This window comes from Pan troglodytes, chromosome 3, assembly GCF_028858775.2.
Source record: "Pan troglodytes isolate AG18354 chromosome 3, NHGRI_mPanTro3-v2.0_pri, whole genome shotgun sequence".
Lineage (NCBI taxonomy): Eukaryota > Metazoa > Chordata > Mammalia > Primates > Hominidae > Pan > Pan troglodytes.
The window spans coordinates 38,351,594-38,368,343 of NC_072401.2; the positions used below are offsets into that span (position 1 = coordinate 38,351,594).

General features: G+C 40.7%; 1 protein-coding gene across 20 annotated transcripts in view; it reads left to right on the forward strand.

The window, feature by feature from the left end:
- TBC1D1 (TBC1 domain family member 1) overlaps positions 1-16,750 on the forward strand; it is a 248,728-nt gene that overhangs the window by 139,249 nt on the left and 92,729 nt on the right. For all 20 annotated transcript variants that reach the window (XR_010156534.1, XR_010156536.1, XR_010156537.1 and 17 more), the window contains 2 exons: positions 6,914-7,024; positions 15,694-15,822. Coding sequence is in view for 16 of the 20 variants with exons in the window: in XM_009447499.5 (XP_009445774.3) it covers positions 6,914-7,024; positions 15,694-15,822 (240 nt within the window). In the remaining 4 variants the exon portion in view is untranslated. The remainder of the gene's footprint in view (positions 1-6,913; positions 7,025-15,693; positions 15,823-16,750) is intronic.

Here is a 16,750-nt window from a genome sequence, read left to right on the forward strand (position 1 = left end):
ATGGAAAGCGCCTCAGGCTGGGAGACAGGAGGTCCGGCCTCTGGTCCGCATGCACTCATCTGTTCCCTGGGAAACCTCTGCCCGCCCCTTCCCGCTTAGGATTTCAGACCTAAGTGTGGGAGTCGAATAAGACAATGTTTGGTACATGAACTTGAACAGAATTCCTTCTTTCCCCCGACACCTTTTTTTTTCATTTTTGAAAATAAATTTAGGTCATGCTGTCTACTTGGAACCCGATAATATATCAAACCTACAAAAACAAAACAAAATTCAAGCTCATCAGCTTTCTGCAATAAACTTGGAAGCTAGCTCTTGCCCTTGCATTTAGATGCAATGTATCTCGGGGAGACCATGCTGTGTGTGCTGGCATGCCTGTAGCCTGTTCGTTATGAATCTTTAATGAGGTCATCCAAAATTTCATGTCTGCTTTAGCTGAGGGGCATTTTCGATGATTCCCTGGCACTTTTTTAGGGAGGGAAGCATATCAAAGAATAAATATCTCCTTTTGAGGGGCGGGCAGCAGGATCTACAAATAGAGGAGCCATTAAACAAAACAAGACAGCTAGCAACTGGGTGGGTTTAAGTGCTTTTCCTTCCTCACTGGGAAAAGACTATACTAGGATCCACGATCTGCTTTCTGTTAGTGTAAAAAAAATGAGAGGATTGTCTCTCTCTCTTTTTGTTGTTTTTTTTGAGACAGAGTCTCGCTCTGTTGCCCAGAGCCGAAGTGCAATGGTGCGATCTTGGCTCACTGCAACCTCTGCTTCCCGGGTTCAAGCAATTCTCCTGCCTCAGCCTCCCAAGTAGCTGAGATTTCAGCCGCCTGCCACCACCACACTGCTAAGTTTTGTATTTTCAGTAGAGACGGGGTTTCACCATATTGGCCAGGCTGGTCTCTAACTCTTGACCTTGTGATTTGCCTGCTTCAGCCTCCCAAAGTGCTGGGATTACAGCCGTGAGCCACCACGCCTGGCCGTCTTTCTCATTTTAATCATGTTAGAGGTCTTGTCTTATTCCCTTGTTCTCCTTCTACAGTAGAATTGGCATATGCTTCAGGAAGAGAGCATAGAAAGATGTTTTTTTCATGTCTCAAATAGCCTAGAGGGTAATTTTCACAATTTTCATTTGTCTTTGCATTTTCTTGTTTTCTTCTGAATCAACTTGAGACATGCTACTTTGTCTTTTCTTAAAAGATCTTTAGAGTTCTAAGTACACAATACTCTTAGAAAATATACTGTGATTTGCATTTGGAATTCAAAAATGGACAATATGCTTCTGATTGTTAATGCATTTACAATTCAAGTTGGGGCCTTTTTCATCTAATGCTGGCCCACTTACTGTTCTAGAGCTGTCCAGTCACTTTAAGAAACCATCTTTCTATCAAGAATAGAAGAGGAACTTCCCTCTCATAATGTGGGTTTTCTTTTTTGTCCAGACAGCACCACGTAGCTCTCCCTAAAACAGTGTGATGAATCAGTATAGGTAATACACAAAATATTCTTCCGCAGCAATGAGATGTTCCTAATGGATATGATTCCAAGATTCTCTTTGACTCATGCAGGCTTTTAGACACTGAGTACATCATGGTAAAGACACTTTAGAACAGAGTAGATTATGACTAAGGTTTGCTTTAGAAAAAGAGCTTTCAGTTAATATCCTGAGGCCCCTGTGTATTGTTCTAGAGGTCTCTGTAATTGTTAAGCTGCTCCAGACACCAAAGGGAGGTTGTATTCACCAACTTTGAAAAGCCGGCTCTCACCTTGTCTTCCATCACTGTGAGTGTGGCTGTTCCTTGAGTGATACAGATTTGTGCATGGATCTTTTATTCTAGAGGCTTGTTAGATGGTCTTGTTGAATTATGTCCTCAATGACCATTCTTGGTTTTATAAAACATTTTATAAACCAAGTCATTGGTTTCGTTTTAGACAGCAGTGCCGGCTAATGTGCTTGAAAATCATACATTTCAAAAAGGTTGTAAGGAAAAAGGTGGCTTTGCAGTTTCCTGAGTCTCCTTATAAAATAGAATGGTAAATATTTTCCTTTGTTCAGTCTTTCCTGGAGGGGAATTTGTTTCTGAAAAAGTCCTCTACGTGCAAATTTTCACAAGGGAAATGTAATTACCATTGAAATTAATGGTACGTGATTACTTAGTTATTAAAACATACCTTATTTAAGGATCATGTAAATGAATATTAAATCAAAAAATGGAACTCTAACAGCTATAAAGAAATCACTAATAACTGTGTAAACGATGCTGGAGGTTATCTCTACTGTAAACAAGCTAATTTTGAGCACTCTGAGAACTTAATGCCAGATGGGCATGTGGGCATACCACACTGCAAAGCCATCTTTTTATTTATGAGCGTTTTTGAAATGTTTCGTTTTCAAACATATCTAGCTGGGCATATGTTAGGATGACCCCATGATGCTCTGTTACTGGGTGAATATACTAAATCCAAATTGATCATCTCAGGATAAGAATTGCTGTGAAGCCAACGTGGAGCTAGTAAATAAAATATCTCCAAGTCTAATTCTCCTAATCTATATGAGTGTGTTTCAGGGAATGACTTAATTAAATACTGACTAGGTAAATCAAGTAGATTTATACTCAGTAGACATTGATAATTCATTAAGTAACATGACTTCACAAGTTAAAGGTTAATGGTCAGAAGAGACTCTTTTTACTTTCTGAAGAATATATATCAGCTTAGTTGGATTTTGCATGGTTTTAAAATGATGTTAGACTGTAGTTTTAAGATGTTAGACTGAAAACTTTAAGTTTTAAGATGTTAGACTGTAGTGTCCAAGTGAGTTTTAAGATGTTAGACTGTAGTGTCCAAGTGAGTATTGTCTTTTTAAGTAGTTCCCTTAGGAGACCATGGGCTTTCTCAACATTCTGGGATGCATTAATCAGTGTTGGAAATTGATTTATTTATTTATTAATTTTTTTTAAGAGAAAGGGGCTCACTCTGTTACCCAGGCTGGAGCACAGTGGTTATTCTAGGGTGTGATCAGAGCACATTTCAGTTGCGAACTCATGGGCTCAAGCAATCGTCCTACCTCAGCTTCCCAAGTAGCTGGGACTGCAGGTACATGCCACCTTGCCCAGCTGGCAGTTTATATCTGAATTGCGTTTATGACAATTTATAAGCCTCTTATAGGTTAAGAAACATGTAACTAATTTAGTTTTGTTACTTTTAACAGGCAATTAATTATTTTGTAATATTCTTTTATAAATTGAAGTATGACATGCATATAGAAAAGCAAACAAATCAATGATGTATAATTCAGTGAATTTTTATAAGGTATATACAACTGTGCAGCCAGTGCCAAGATTAAGAAATGGAGCATTTCTGGCCAGGCGCGGTGGCTCATGCCTGTAATTCCAGCACTTTGGGAGGCCAAGGCGGGCGGATCACCCGAGGTCAGGAGTTCAAGACTAGCCTGGCCAACATGGCGAAACCCTGTCTCTATGGCAAATACAAAAATTAGCCAGGCATGGTGGTGCACACCTGTAGTCTCAGCTACTCGGGAGGCTAAGGCATGAGAATTGCTTGAACTTGGGAAGCAGAGGTTGCAGTGAGCCAGGATTGTGCCACTGCACTCCAGCCTGGGGGATAGAGTGAGACGCTGTCTCCCCCAGAAAAAGAAAGAAATGGGGCATTTCCATTGCCTCATAGTCCTGTTTTGTGTCTGCCTCCAGGTAACCATCATCCTGACTTCTGACATCGTAATTTAATTTTGAACAAGCAAGTAATTTTTGATGGCACAGTGATGTTACCCAATTCGATTCCCCATTATTTTCCTAAGACTTGTCTCTCTGACTAATGAATGTTCATAAAGTTAAATCACCTTTAAGAAATAATGATTTGGCCCAGAGCGGTGGCTCACGCCTGTAATCCCAGCACTTTGGGAGGCAGAGGTGGGTGGATCACGAGGTCAGGAGATCAAGACCATCCTGACTAACACGGTGAAACCCTGTCTCTACTAAAAATACAAAAAATTAGCCGGGTGTGATGGTGGGTGCCTGTAGTCCCAACTATTTGGGAGGCTGAGGCAGGAGAATGGCGTGAACCTGGGAGGTGGAGCTTGCAGTGAGCCCAGATTGTGCCACTGCACTCCAGCTCCAGCCTGGGTGAAAGAGCAAGACTCCATCTCAAAAAAAAAAAAAAAGAAAGAAAGAATTAATGATTTGCTACTATCGAGGATGGTGAAGTTGCATGGGAGATTTTAGGGAGGTGACACCTCACTAATTGTATTTCAGAATTACATTAAGGAAAGATTTGTTTCTTGATTGTGTATAACACCATCGACGTTTATTTCTCTGCTTTAGTGACTTCTGTATGATGTTTAACAAGCTCCATGACGCAGTCTCTGATTCTTAATCAGTTTTTAATGAAAAACAACTGTGGTAGTATACTGTTCCCAGTTGGTCTAATTTCCTTCCTATTTGAATAACTTTTAAAAGTGTATTTTGAGGGGAAAAATATATTAATACTCCTCCTCTTACTATATGATTAGCCCTTTAAAATATTTTGAAATAGATGATGATGAAGAATTTCTCCAAGCACAATAAACATTTTCTTGTGGAGATAGCCAGAAGGTTTAATTAAAGACACAGGAGAAGAAAGAGTGGGCCAACCATCAGGCGCCTGTACCTGCTCAGAGGCCTCATAATTCCTGTCTGTTTCCCTGGATCATTTTTTTTTTTAATAGACTTAATTGTTTTTAGAGCAGTTTTAGGTTTACAGGAAAATTGGGTGAAAAGTACAGAGTTCCCGTATTAGCTTTCACTGTCCCCCACCCCACAGTTTCTCCGATTTTTAACATATCTTGCATTACTGAGGGTTTCTTCATTATAATTGATGAGCCAATATTTGTACATTGATATTAACTAAAGTTCATGGTTTACATTTGGGTTCACTGTTGGTGTTCTGTATTCTGTGGGTTGTGACAGATGCTTAATGTCATGTGCCCATCATTACGGTATCATACAGAATAGTTTCACTGCCCTAAAAATCCCCGTGTTCTGCCTGTTCTCCCACCTCCTCCCTAATCCTTGATCGTTTTGCTCTCTCCATAGTTTTGCCTTTTCCAGCATGTCATGTAGTTGGAATCACCCAGTAGCCTTTTCAGACTGGCTTCTTTTGCTTAGCAATATGCACTTAAGGTTCTTCCATGTCTCTTTATGGCTTGATAGCTTATTTCTCATTGCTGAATAATACTCAGTTTTATAGATGCACTACAGTTTCTTTACCCATTTGCCGATCGATGCACATCTTAGTTGCTTCCAAGTTTTGATAATTGTGAATAAAGATGCTGTTTTCAGCTCATTTGGGTAAACACCAAGGAGTGCAATTGCTGGGTTATGTGGTAAGAATGTGTTTAGTTTTACAAGAAACTGCTGGCCTGTTTTCCAAAGTGGCTGTACTGTTTTGCATCCCCGCCAACCATAAATGGGAGTTCTTGTTGTTTTGTGGACATTTGGGCTCAGTGTACCCATAACCCTTTGATCTAGCAGTGTTAAGTTGGGATTGTGGCATTACTGCCACTTTCCTTTTTGAGGATCTAATGCCCACTTTCTCCAGAGAAATCCACTTTTTGCATATAACTTGTAAAATTTTGTAATATTGGGGTTCACAGCCTGGAGTCCAGGTTGAGAGTGTCTGCTGTAGCCTCTAAAATATTTAATATTTCAGTCCGAAATTTGAAAGAACAGGAAGGCCTCAATGAAAACAAACCCTTCTAATCATTAACTATCCTTTCCTTAAGTAACAAGAACAACTTACCTTTAATCTTTTTCGTTAAGAAAGGACTGGGTTTCTTTAAGAAAGGACTGTCAGAAAGTCTGGGTTAGTGTTACCTTTGCTTTGAATGCTTATTATGTGCAGGGTAAAGTTGCTTCCTTAGCTGGGGAAGAAGTGACCAAGAGTGGTGTTGACCCAGATTCAGATCCTTGTGTAGTTGATCCATTTATGTCACTGAATTTGTTTTAAAGAACAGTCTGGAAATTTGGAGTAGGGAGAGGGGAGGAACAGGCAATGGATACTTGTCAACATAAAAAAAGATGTATTTTCAAAATTTATAGACTAAAAACTTTGTGTATCCCAAAGCAATTCATTTTACTTTCTTCATATATGATAAAATCATACATTAAATTAGGTGGACTTTAAAAATATTCACTCTGGCATTTCAAATCCAAAGCATTTGGGAGCAGGAGGAGACCATAGAGTTTCCTCTGTGCACCATCCTCACTTCAGCAGACAGGGAAGCTAGGATTAAGGGGCTTGGCTTCACACTTCTAGGCAGCAGCTGGAACCTACATGTCCTGACTTCTGGTCCAGTGTGCTGTGCCACGACCCTGTCTAAAAGTTAAAAGGCATAGAGAGAATTTTTTTTTTAAAGAAAGAAGAAAGAAATGTACATGCCATGAAGTTTTGTATGGAAGGGGGTGCCCCATGGGGATTCCACAGAGTGCTTCACGGTGAACACATTCGACATGGGAAATTATGACACTGAATCCCGTTGCTGTTTTCCTTGCCCGTTCCCTAAGAGTTTGTCAATGTTTGGTCATCATGGCCCCTGACCTTTGGGTATTTATATGGATTTTGTGTTTTTCCTCTTGTTTTAAAAACTATTTATTTGTTAAACATTTTGACTGTGTCTCTATCTGATATTAAAGATTCATTTTTAGATGGGAGGACATCAGAGATGAAAAGCTAAATCTGGCCCACTGGCTCCACTGTTCCTTTTTAAAAATTCTCTCTACTTTTAGGATCATTGGTGCCCCCTAGTGAGATGATTGAGTAAAAGCACTAGTTTAGTGGATGGAAGCTGTTAGCATTTAAAAAGACGGCTTAGCAATATTGTTGACGATTAAAAATAAATCCTGTTTCTGATTTTTGTTTTAAAGAAATTGAGACCGAGAAATGAGCAGCGAGAGAATGAATTGATTATTTCTTTTCTGAGATGTTTATATGAAGAGAAACAGAAAGAACACATCCATATTGGGGAGATGAAGCAGGTATGGCATTTTTGTCTCTTGTAATTGTTGCCAAGTCTCTGCCAAGTCTCTGTATAAACAACGTTTTGAGGATTTTCTGAAACTCTGATACCTTTTTTCTCCCTATGTTTTATTTTCCTTTGTTGGCACACAGAGGGGAAATTTGGGAGTGTTAGACTATGTATGCTTGAGAAGGTAAGAAAAGTTTCTGCCTGCACCATAGTGGTGGCAAAGCAGTTACTCTAATAAGAGGACTGGCTTAGAGCAGCAAGAATTGAGTGTAAGAGTGGATGCCACCAAGATGAGCTGCTTGGCTTGCAGGGAGCTGGTTTGTCACCTCGCCTTTCTTCTTTGTAAACCTGGAAGGACATTGCATGGCTGCCTTTGGAATTACAAAAAGTACCTGAACGTCCTTTGTGATATAAACGCTAGGTCACAAATCAGATACAATGTTGGCAAGCCTGACTTATGTGCTATTCAGGTTAGAACTTGGATTAATTCCATTTTGCATGATGGAAATACAGAGTCTCCCTCCCCTCCTCCGCTGTCTACAGCCTTATTTAGCTTTTCTCTTTGTGGGGTCTCAAGGCAGAAGCTGGGGCTCTTTGCAGATCTCTCCCTTGGAAGATCTTCAGGTTTGGGAGTCCCTATGTTACATGGTACCACAGACCATTTCCTTTGTCTTTTGGACTCCATGTGAGTCCATTCATAATGAACCATTAATAGCTTCAAAACATACACATTTTATATTTGCTAAAGTTACCTGTGGGCCAAAAATCTAGAGAAAAATCAGTGAAGGATGTACAAGTTTCTCAGTTTCCCAAAAGTATGTTGCCTTTTTCTTTTTGAACACTCCCCACGTACGTGTTCCAAAGACACTTGTGTGCTCAGTGGTGTGCCCTGTCCTACGGCAGCCTTTGCGTCTGGACCCTAAACCAAGTGTGCAGTTTTCATGGGGTGTACACTTAGCAAATCTCCACATAAGGTTTCTACCTTCTAGGTGGCTTTGGCAGTCACGTGCCTTCCCTGAACACTTGGGCTGGTGTACAGTGTCAGCCACGGTTTCTAATCTCATTGGCCAGCCATGAGGTCCTTTAGCAGTGACTCTAACATGAGTATATGACCTGTGTTTTTTGGGGTTTTGACTTGTGGTCTTGGTTTGTAGCCATTCCTCCCTTCCCAACCTGTACCCTTAAGATAGCATTCAAGTTCTGTGTCTCTCCTGTTCATTTTTGGATGGACCACTTGGTCTAAGTTTTCAGTTAATTCTGGAGTTCATTTTTCAGCCTATTTCTTTTCTCTTTTCCACTCCCTTTTTCCCCTCTTGTGCCACTGATAGCTTTTTCCCTGTTCTGATTTTCTTTTATCTGAGTCAGTCTGACTTGTTCCAACAGGAAATTGATAATTTTGAAGTAATTTATAACTGCTAGAAAGGGGAATGAAGCATTTACGGTGGATGGAAAGTCTTCTTTTACTAAACATTTTGAGCATTTATGGTGAATGGAAAGTTTTGACCTAACTGCAGACTCATTTTTATGGACCAGGATAATATTTTTATGATTTGGGCATAGATCATCCAATGGAGAAATGTGTTTAATGTTTTTTTTTTTACCCAAAAAAACATAAGAGTTCAATGTAGAAGTGACTGAGCCTTACAAGCAGAACTGGCATCTGTGCAACACTTTTACTAGGGGTTTCTAAACATCATGACCCAGACGGCTCATGTCTTCGTCTATAAAATAAAGAAGCTGCCCTAATCCCCTGATGAGGTTGGTGTACTCCAGGCTGGACACTCTCATGGGCTCTGAGGAGTGGGTTTTTCAGAGCAGCAGCTGCTTTATAGACCCATTAGGCACAGCCTTGAGATTCACTGATAGATCCTTTTCATGTTTTCTGCTATCAGTTTAGCCACATGGATTTCATTACCTTCTTGTTGCACCTAAAAATTTCTAAAGCTTTTGAAAATGTGGGAAGATGTGATATAGACCGTGGTAGGATCATGGCTTTGACAAAGAACTTCTCTGGCCACAGGACTTCAGAAGCGGACAGAGGACAGTGAGCGCTTCTCTCAGTGCTGTGCGTGTCAGGGTCGGCAGGGAGGCCATATGTGCTTTTCAAAGACCAAAAGAATAGTGCTGGAGAACTGTCAGAGGAGTTGTGAAATAGAAAAAATCCTGAATGAGTCTTTTGATCTTATAGAACAGGGTTCAGTTTGGGCAAGACTTATACATTAAGTTAGAGGCTGTCACGTTTTAGTCAATGGACTTGTCGTTTCCACCTGTATTCACAGAGGTGGTACAAAAATTAGTATGAAATCAGCTGCCACTTACTGAATGTTTGCCAAGTGCCAGATAGAGTTCTCATTCCTTAAATAAATGACTCCATTCATTCTACAAGTTTTTTGAGGTAGGTGGTAAAATACCCATTTTATAGATGAGGAAATGGGGAAGAGCAGTCAAGCAGTTACTAGTGAGCAGTGGAGCCACTTTGTCTGATGTCTAAGTACTTTATCTTAATTATTGTGTTTTTTTTTTAAGGAGCTTAACAAAATTTAATGCTATATAACTACTTACTGATTTTCTTGGGTCTGTTTTCTAGTAGATAAGATTTTCTTTCTTTTTTTGTGACATTTTATTATGAAAAATTTCAAACATATAGAAAAGTTGAAAGAATTATACCGTGAGCACTCATATACCCACCATCCAGATTTTACAGTTTTAAAGACTTTGTTAATTTGCTTTATCATATATTTATCTATTAGTCCACCTTATTTTTGCATGCCTTTCAAATTAGGTGATATCAGTACCCTTCATCCCTAAACACTTTAGCATGTATATCATTAACTAGAATTTAGTGTTTGCTTCCAATTTTGGGGAGATTAAATTTACATATGGTAGGTTATGCAAATCTTAAGTGTACCATTTGTTGAGTTTTGACCACTGCTGCTACATTCAGGTAGCTCAAACCCCTATCAAGATATAGAATATTTTCATCCTGCCAGGCGCAGTGGCTCACGCCTGTAATCCCAGTACTTTGGGAGGCTGAGGCGGGCGGATCATGAGGTCAGGAGATTGAGACCATCCTGGCTAACACGGTGAAAGCTCGTCTCCACTAAAAATACAAAAATTAGTCAGGTGTGGTGGCGGGTGCCTGTAGTCCCAGCTACTAGGGAGGCTGAGGCAGGAGAATGGCATGAACCCGGGAAGCGGAGGTTGCAGTGAGCCGAGGTCGCACCACTGCACTCCAGCCTGGGCGACAGAGAGAGACTCCCTCTCGGGGAAAAAAAAAAAAAAAAATTTCATCCTACCAGAAAGTAGCCCTATATTCCTCTTCTAGTCAGTCCTCACTACCCCTTCCCCCAGGTAACCACTGTTTTGATTTTTTTCACCTTAGATTAGTTTTGCCTGTTCTAGAATTTCTTATAAATGGCATCATACTCTTTTTTTTTTTTTTTTTTTTTTTTTGAGACAGAGTCTCACTCTGTCACCCAGGCTGGAGTGCAGTGGCGCGATCTCGGCTCACTGCAAGCCCCGCCTCCCAAGTTCACGCCATTCTCCTGCCTCAGCCTCCTGAGTAGCTGGGACTACAGGCGCCTGCCACTGCTCCTGGCTAATTGTTTATATTTTTAGTAGAGATGGGGTTTCACCGTGTTAGCCGTGATGGTCTCGATCTCCTGACCTTGTGATCTGCCCACCTCGGCCTTCCAAAGTGCTGGGATTACAGGCGTGAGCCACCGCGCCTGGCCGGCATGATACTCTTTGAGTTCTGGCTCCTTCCACTTAGCATAACGTTTCTGAGACTCATCAGAAATGTTATGCTACATTGTTGCATGTATTAGTAGTTTGTTGTTGCATGTATCAGTTGCTTGTATCAGTAGTTTGTTCCTTTTTGTTCTGTGGTATTAATGTCAAGAGTTTCTTTCTCCATTCTCCTTCTGAGCTGCTTGATTATGAATAAGGCTGCTGGTAGATACATTGTGCCAGCCTGGGATGGTGAGTTCTGAACTGAGAATTTCAGTATAGCATCAGGATTTAAAGCTTGAATACTTGAATCCAAACTTTCATGCTTAGAGTTTACCCCATCTGTTGAAGGATGTGCAATATGATGACTGCAATAGAATTCACTGTGGAGCCTCCAAATTAGAAATTATTGTCTGTGAGGGCCAGGCACGGTGGCTCACGCCTGTAATCCTAGCACTTTGGGAGGCTGAGATGGGAGGATTGTTTGAGGCCAGGAGTTTGAGACCAGCTTGGTCAATATAGCGAGACCCCCATCTCTGTTTTTTTTTTAAAGAAATTATTGTCTAAGAACCAGTATCATCTTCCAAGGAGAAACTTCTAGATACTTGTTTTAAGATAAATAAGAAACAAGTCATTTCTAAATGTGAATTATTTTTTAAATGCAATTTTAAAAAACATTTTATTTTAATTATGGCAATAGACGTGGAAAAGACTCTTTTTTGATAGTAGAGGAGAGCAGAAGAAACATTGAATTAAGTACACAGAGATTCTTCAGACCTGCTTTAAAAACACATGCATACAAATGCACTTCTGTCTCTTAGGATCTACTAACTGATGCTGCTTGCTTTAGTCTTTTAGCTAATATTTTCTTTCTTTCTTTCTTTCTTTTTTGTTGGAGACAGAGTCTCGCTCTGCCGCCAGGCTAGAGTGCAGCGGCACAATCTTGGCTCACTGCAACCTCCGCCTCCCGGGTTCAAGCGATTCTCCTGCCTCAGCCTCCTGAGTAGCTGGGACTATAGGCGTGCGCCACCACGCCCAGCTAATTTTTGTATATTTAGTAGAGACGGGGTTTCACTGTGTTGGATGGGATGTTCTCCGTCTCTTGTCCTCGTGATCCGCCTGCCTTGGCCTCCTAAAGTGCTGGGATTACAGGCGTGAGCCACTGCGCCTGGCTCATATTTTCTTTATATATCAAAACAATTCAGCTTGCTTCACTTTTATGAAAGCTTTATTATGAGTTTGAAAGCAATTCTGCATTTTCTTAACATTGTAACTGGTGTTGAGTTGAAGGCAGGCCCCTGGGAGCCCTTTGTGGGCAATTCCCTTCACTCTGGAGGCTGCCTCGAGCCTGGACAGGCACTTACACTTGGTCAGTGATTGCACAGAACCGGTTGCAACAGATTCTGTGCACCTCCCTGTGGCGCGTAGCATTTAGCAGGCACTTGGTCACTATTTGCTGAGTGAGTCTGTTACCTTAGGCGTGTATTTCCCGTGGACCTGCCTGGGGATCATTGCTCATTCACTCATTTTGAACAAGCTAATATTACATGTCCAGGGTATGCTCTATAGTGTGAAACACAAAGGTAAATGATAGTTCCCCTTCTCAAAGGAATTTCTAAGGTAGTAGCCATTCTTTTGATGCATATTCTCATTCTCATAGAGAGTCCAATTATGGATAATTGGACAAAGCTGAATGTCGCTCTTATGAGAATCCATTCTTTCTCTTTTATGCCTTGAAAAATGTGTAGCATTCATTAGTGAATTAGGATTTCATTATTCAAAGAAGACATAAGGTCTTCGAACAGCAGATGACTGAATAAAATAATACCTAACAGCAGTAGAATGAGGGGAGGACATATTCAAGGAACATTTTATGCCCATTAGATTGGCAGAAATTTTTAAAAAGTGACAATACCGTATAAAGGTGAACTTTCCTATACTGATACTGGGAACATGAATTTGTACCATTCAGGGAAGAGAAACTTGATAATATCTGGTGTAGTCTGAAGAGGCACAGTCCCTGTGACCCAGTGAGGACATTCCTCATTATTTCCCTTGCCAAACATTTCACATGAGTCTATAAGGAGCTCTATATAAGAGAGGTCACTGCAGCCTCCTTTGTAAGAGCAAGAAAAAAAAGCAAATAAGTGTTTAACAATGGGAACATAGATAAATTAGGTTATACAGTGAATATTTGCACTCTGACTAAAGTAAGTGAATCAAAAAAAATTTGTCAACAGGAATAAATCTCAAAAATAATATTGAAAGAAGAAAGCTAATTTACAGAAGGATGTGTACAGTATGACACCATTCATTTAGTTTCAACTACATATCTTTTATGGACACATACATATAAAAGTAGAAAACATGAATTGATAGGATAAACACCAAATATTTCTGCATATGGCCAGGTGTGGGGAAGTAGTGGTGATTAAGCTTCAAAGATGTCTGCAGTGGTTCCCATTAAAAGTAGAAAGTAGGCTGGGCACAGTGGCTCACACCTGTAATCCCAGCACTTTGGGAGGCCAAGGCAGGTGGATCATTTAAGGCCAGGAGTTCGAGAACAGCCTGGTCAACATGGCGAAACCCCATCTCTACAAAAAAAAATACAAAAATTAGCCAGATATGGTGGCACACACTTGTAGTCCCAGCTACTCGGGAGGCTGAGGCATGAGAATCACTTGAGCCCAGGAGGTAGAGGTTGCAGTAAGCCAAGATCGTACCACTGCACTTCAGCCTGGGTGACAGAGTGAGACTCCATCCCAAAAAACAAGCAAACAAAAAAAGCTCATAGAGTAGGTAATAGTCATGATATCTGACGTTTTTTGAGTGTCTGGTTTACATTTTTTATTTTTATTTTTTGAGACAAGTCTCACTCTGTCACCCAAGCTGGAGTGCAGTGGTGCGATGTCAGCTCACTGCAATCTCTGCCTCCTGGGTTCGAGCGATTCTCCTGCCTCAGCCTCCCAAGTAGCTGGGATTACAGGCGTGCACCACCACACCTGGCTAATTTTTATATTTTTAATAGAGACAGGGTTTCACCATGTTGGCAAGGCTGGTCTCGAACTCCTGACCTCAAGTGATTCATCTGCCTCAGCCTCCCAAAGTTCTGGGATTACAGGCATCAGCCACTGCACCTGGCCTTGGTATATGTGTTTTAATTTGTATTCATTCATTTAAGCCTCATGACAGCTCTGCGAGGAAAGTTCACTATACGTCTTCAGGCTGCAGGTAGAGGACCTGAAAGGGACAGGAGGTAACAGTCTGGCCAAGACCACAGAGCCAGGGAATAGCAGAGGAACATTTCACCTGGGCATTGCACTCCAGAGCTGGGCTTCTCACTGTTCTCAACCCCTGGCAAACGCTCACTTGAACAAAGCCAGGTGGTGATACAAAGGTATTTGTTATATAAGTCTCTACACTTTTCTGTGTGCTTGAAATAACTGCAACAAAGAATATATCAGTATTTAGAGTAATGGGGGATTTGCTTGTGTGTGTTTGTATTTTTGAGATGGAGTCTCGCTCTGTCGCCCAGGCTGGAGTGCAGTAGCATGATCTTGGCTCACTGCAACCTCCGGCTTCTGAGTTCAAGCGATTCTCCTGCCTCAGCCTCCTGAGTAACTGGGATTACAGGTGTGCGCCACTACACCCGGCTGTTTTTTGTATTTTTAGTAGAGACAGGGTTTCCCCGTGTTGGCCAGGCTGATCTCAAACTCCCGACCTCAGGTGGTCCACCCACCTTGGCCTCCCAAAGTGCTGAGATTACAGGCATGAGCCACTGCGCCTGGCCGTTTTTTTTTCTAACAAAATTATTTTCTAACAGAAAGCAATCAGGTGAGAATCCACATAAGAAACAATTTAATTCAGAGATTTTTGTTGCATATTTAAAAAAAAAAAATGTACCTTCGGCTGGGTGTGGTAGCTCACTCCTGTAATCCCAGCACTTTGGGAGGCCGAGGCAGGTAGATCACTTGAGCTCAGGAGTTTGAGATCAGCCTGGCCAACATGGTGAAACCCCGTCTCTACAAAAGCTACAAAAAATTAGCTGCGTGTAGTCCCAGCTACTCTGGGGGCTGAGGGAGAAGGATTGCTTGAACCTGGGAGGTCAAGACTGCAGTGAGCCACGATCGTGGCCCTGTACTCCAGCCTGGGCAACAAAGTGAGACCCTGGCACCCTGTCTCAAAAAAAAAAAGTACCTCCTTGTAAATAAGTAACACTAAGACTTCATTTAGTGGTTGTCAAGCAAACTCCATTGTATTTTTATTTTCAGTTTTTATGGCTAGTAGTTAAGGGAGAGAAGCTTGGTTGCAGAGAAGAATGAAAGGATGATGGGAAAATAAAAGTAGGAGAGAGGAAAACGCAAGAAAGCAAGAGATCTGTAGAAAGGGATGAAGGGATTGTATAGGCAGAGAGAATAGGTTCTTTAATTGAGAAATGTATGTTGTCTCACCTTCTGAAATGCCCCCAAAGGTAAGTTATTGTTTTATTTTGAAAAGCTAATGATAGCTACCTTTCTACCACGCTGTGTTCAATGTTTTACACACTTTACCTGTTTGAGTCTCACAACACAGTGTTATGATTCGATCTTGCCGTTGGTCTCACTTTACTGAAGAGGAAGTTTGAGGCTCAGAAAAGTAAGAAACTGGCCGAAGACCACGGTTAGTGAAGACAGATCTCTGATCCAGTTGCAGAGTCTGAGCAATAAACTACTTCAACTGATTGGTTTCAAAGCACATTTCCTCATTTTACTTGGGGTAATCAAAGCAACTCTCTGAGGCAAAATTATTTCCTGGACTTGCAGCCATGTCACTAAGGAGCAGATGAGATGAGATCACAGACAGGATCAGAATGATGGCCTGGTGCCAAAAAGATGTGTCCTAGAGATTTTTCATTCCTTTAAGAAGCAGAGAAGGGAGCGATAAATGACTTTTCGTTTTTCACTTTTTTAGACATCGCAGATGGCAGCAGAGAATATTGGAAGTGAATTACCACCCAGTGCCACTCGATTTAGGCTAGATATGCTGAAAAACAAAGCAAAGAGATCTTTAACAGAGTCTTTAGAAAGTATTTTGTCCCGGGTAAGTAGCATAATTTCTCCTGATTTAAGTTAAATCACTTTTTAGGAGAGTGTAAGATTGAGTTCTATGCTTTTATTCCATCAATGTTCATCATAAAGGTAAAAGTATAAAACCTTTTTTTATGTTTTCTCAGGCTTATAACAGTATTATCTACATTTTAAATTGTTTTTAATTTGGCCTAGGTTTAAAAAAAATATTCCTTACTCTTTTGTATTATATCCAATGGGATTTTTTTGCCGCTCCAAAGAATATTTGTTAGCCAGTCCCTATAAAGAGCATGCATTAGATACACTGAAGTGTGGCTTCTGTTCTCCCTACTATCACTATGTATAACTTAAAAAACAGTTACTGTCAGCTGCTGGTGTTAGCTATCTAAAAGGCTATATAGTAGGGGTCAGCAAACTATGCCCATGGGCCAAATTCTACCCACCTCCTATTTTTGTAAATAAAGTTTTGTTGAAACACTGCCACATCCATTCGTTTTCCAGTTATCTAAGGCTTCTTTTTTGCAGACTTCAGCAGTTGCCACAAACACTATATGCCTCACAAAGCATAAGACACTTACTATCTGGCCCTTTACAGAAAAAGTTTGCCAAATATAGCTCTATAGAAAGAACAAAGTACACATGTACATCAATCTGGGAGTTCTTTAAGAAATTACCCCTCCCTCCCATGAGTGTAAATAGCCTGATAGCACGTCTGAGAAATCAAATCTGATTTTCCCTCAGAGTTTCACACCTTTCTGGAGTGTGCAGTATCTTATTATAGTTCTTTTTGATTTTATGGCACACTTCTTTTGAAACATCTGATTTTATTTTATTTTTTAATTAAGGAAAGTTAAATTTTATTTTCTTCGAAGATGTTTCTGAGAATTTTGCAATATCTTCTGAGATCATGAAAAACAGTTGATTTACAAAACCAGAGTTGG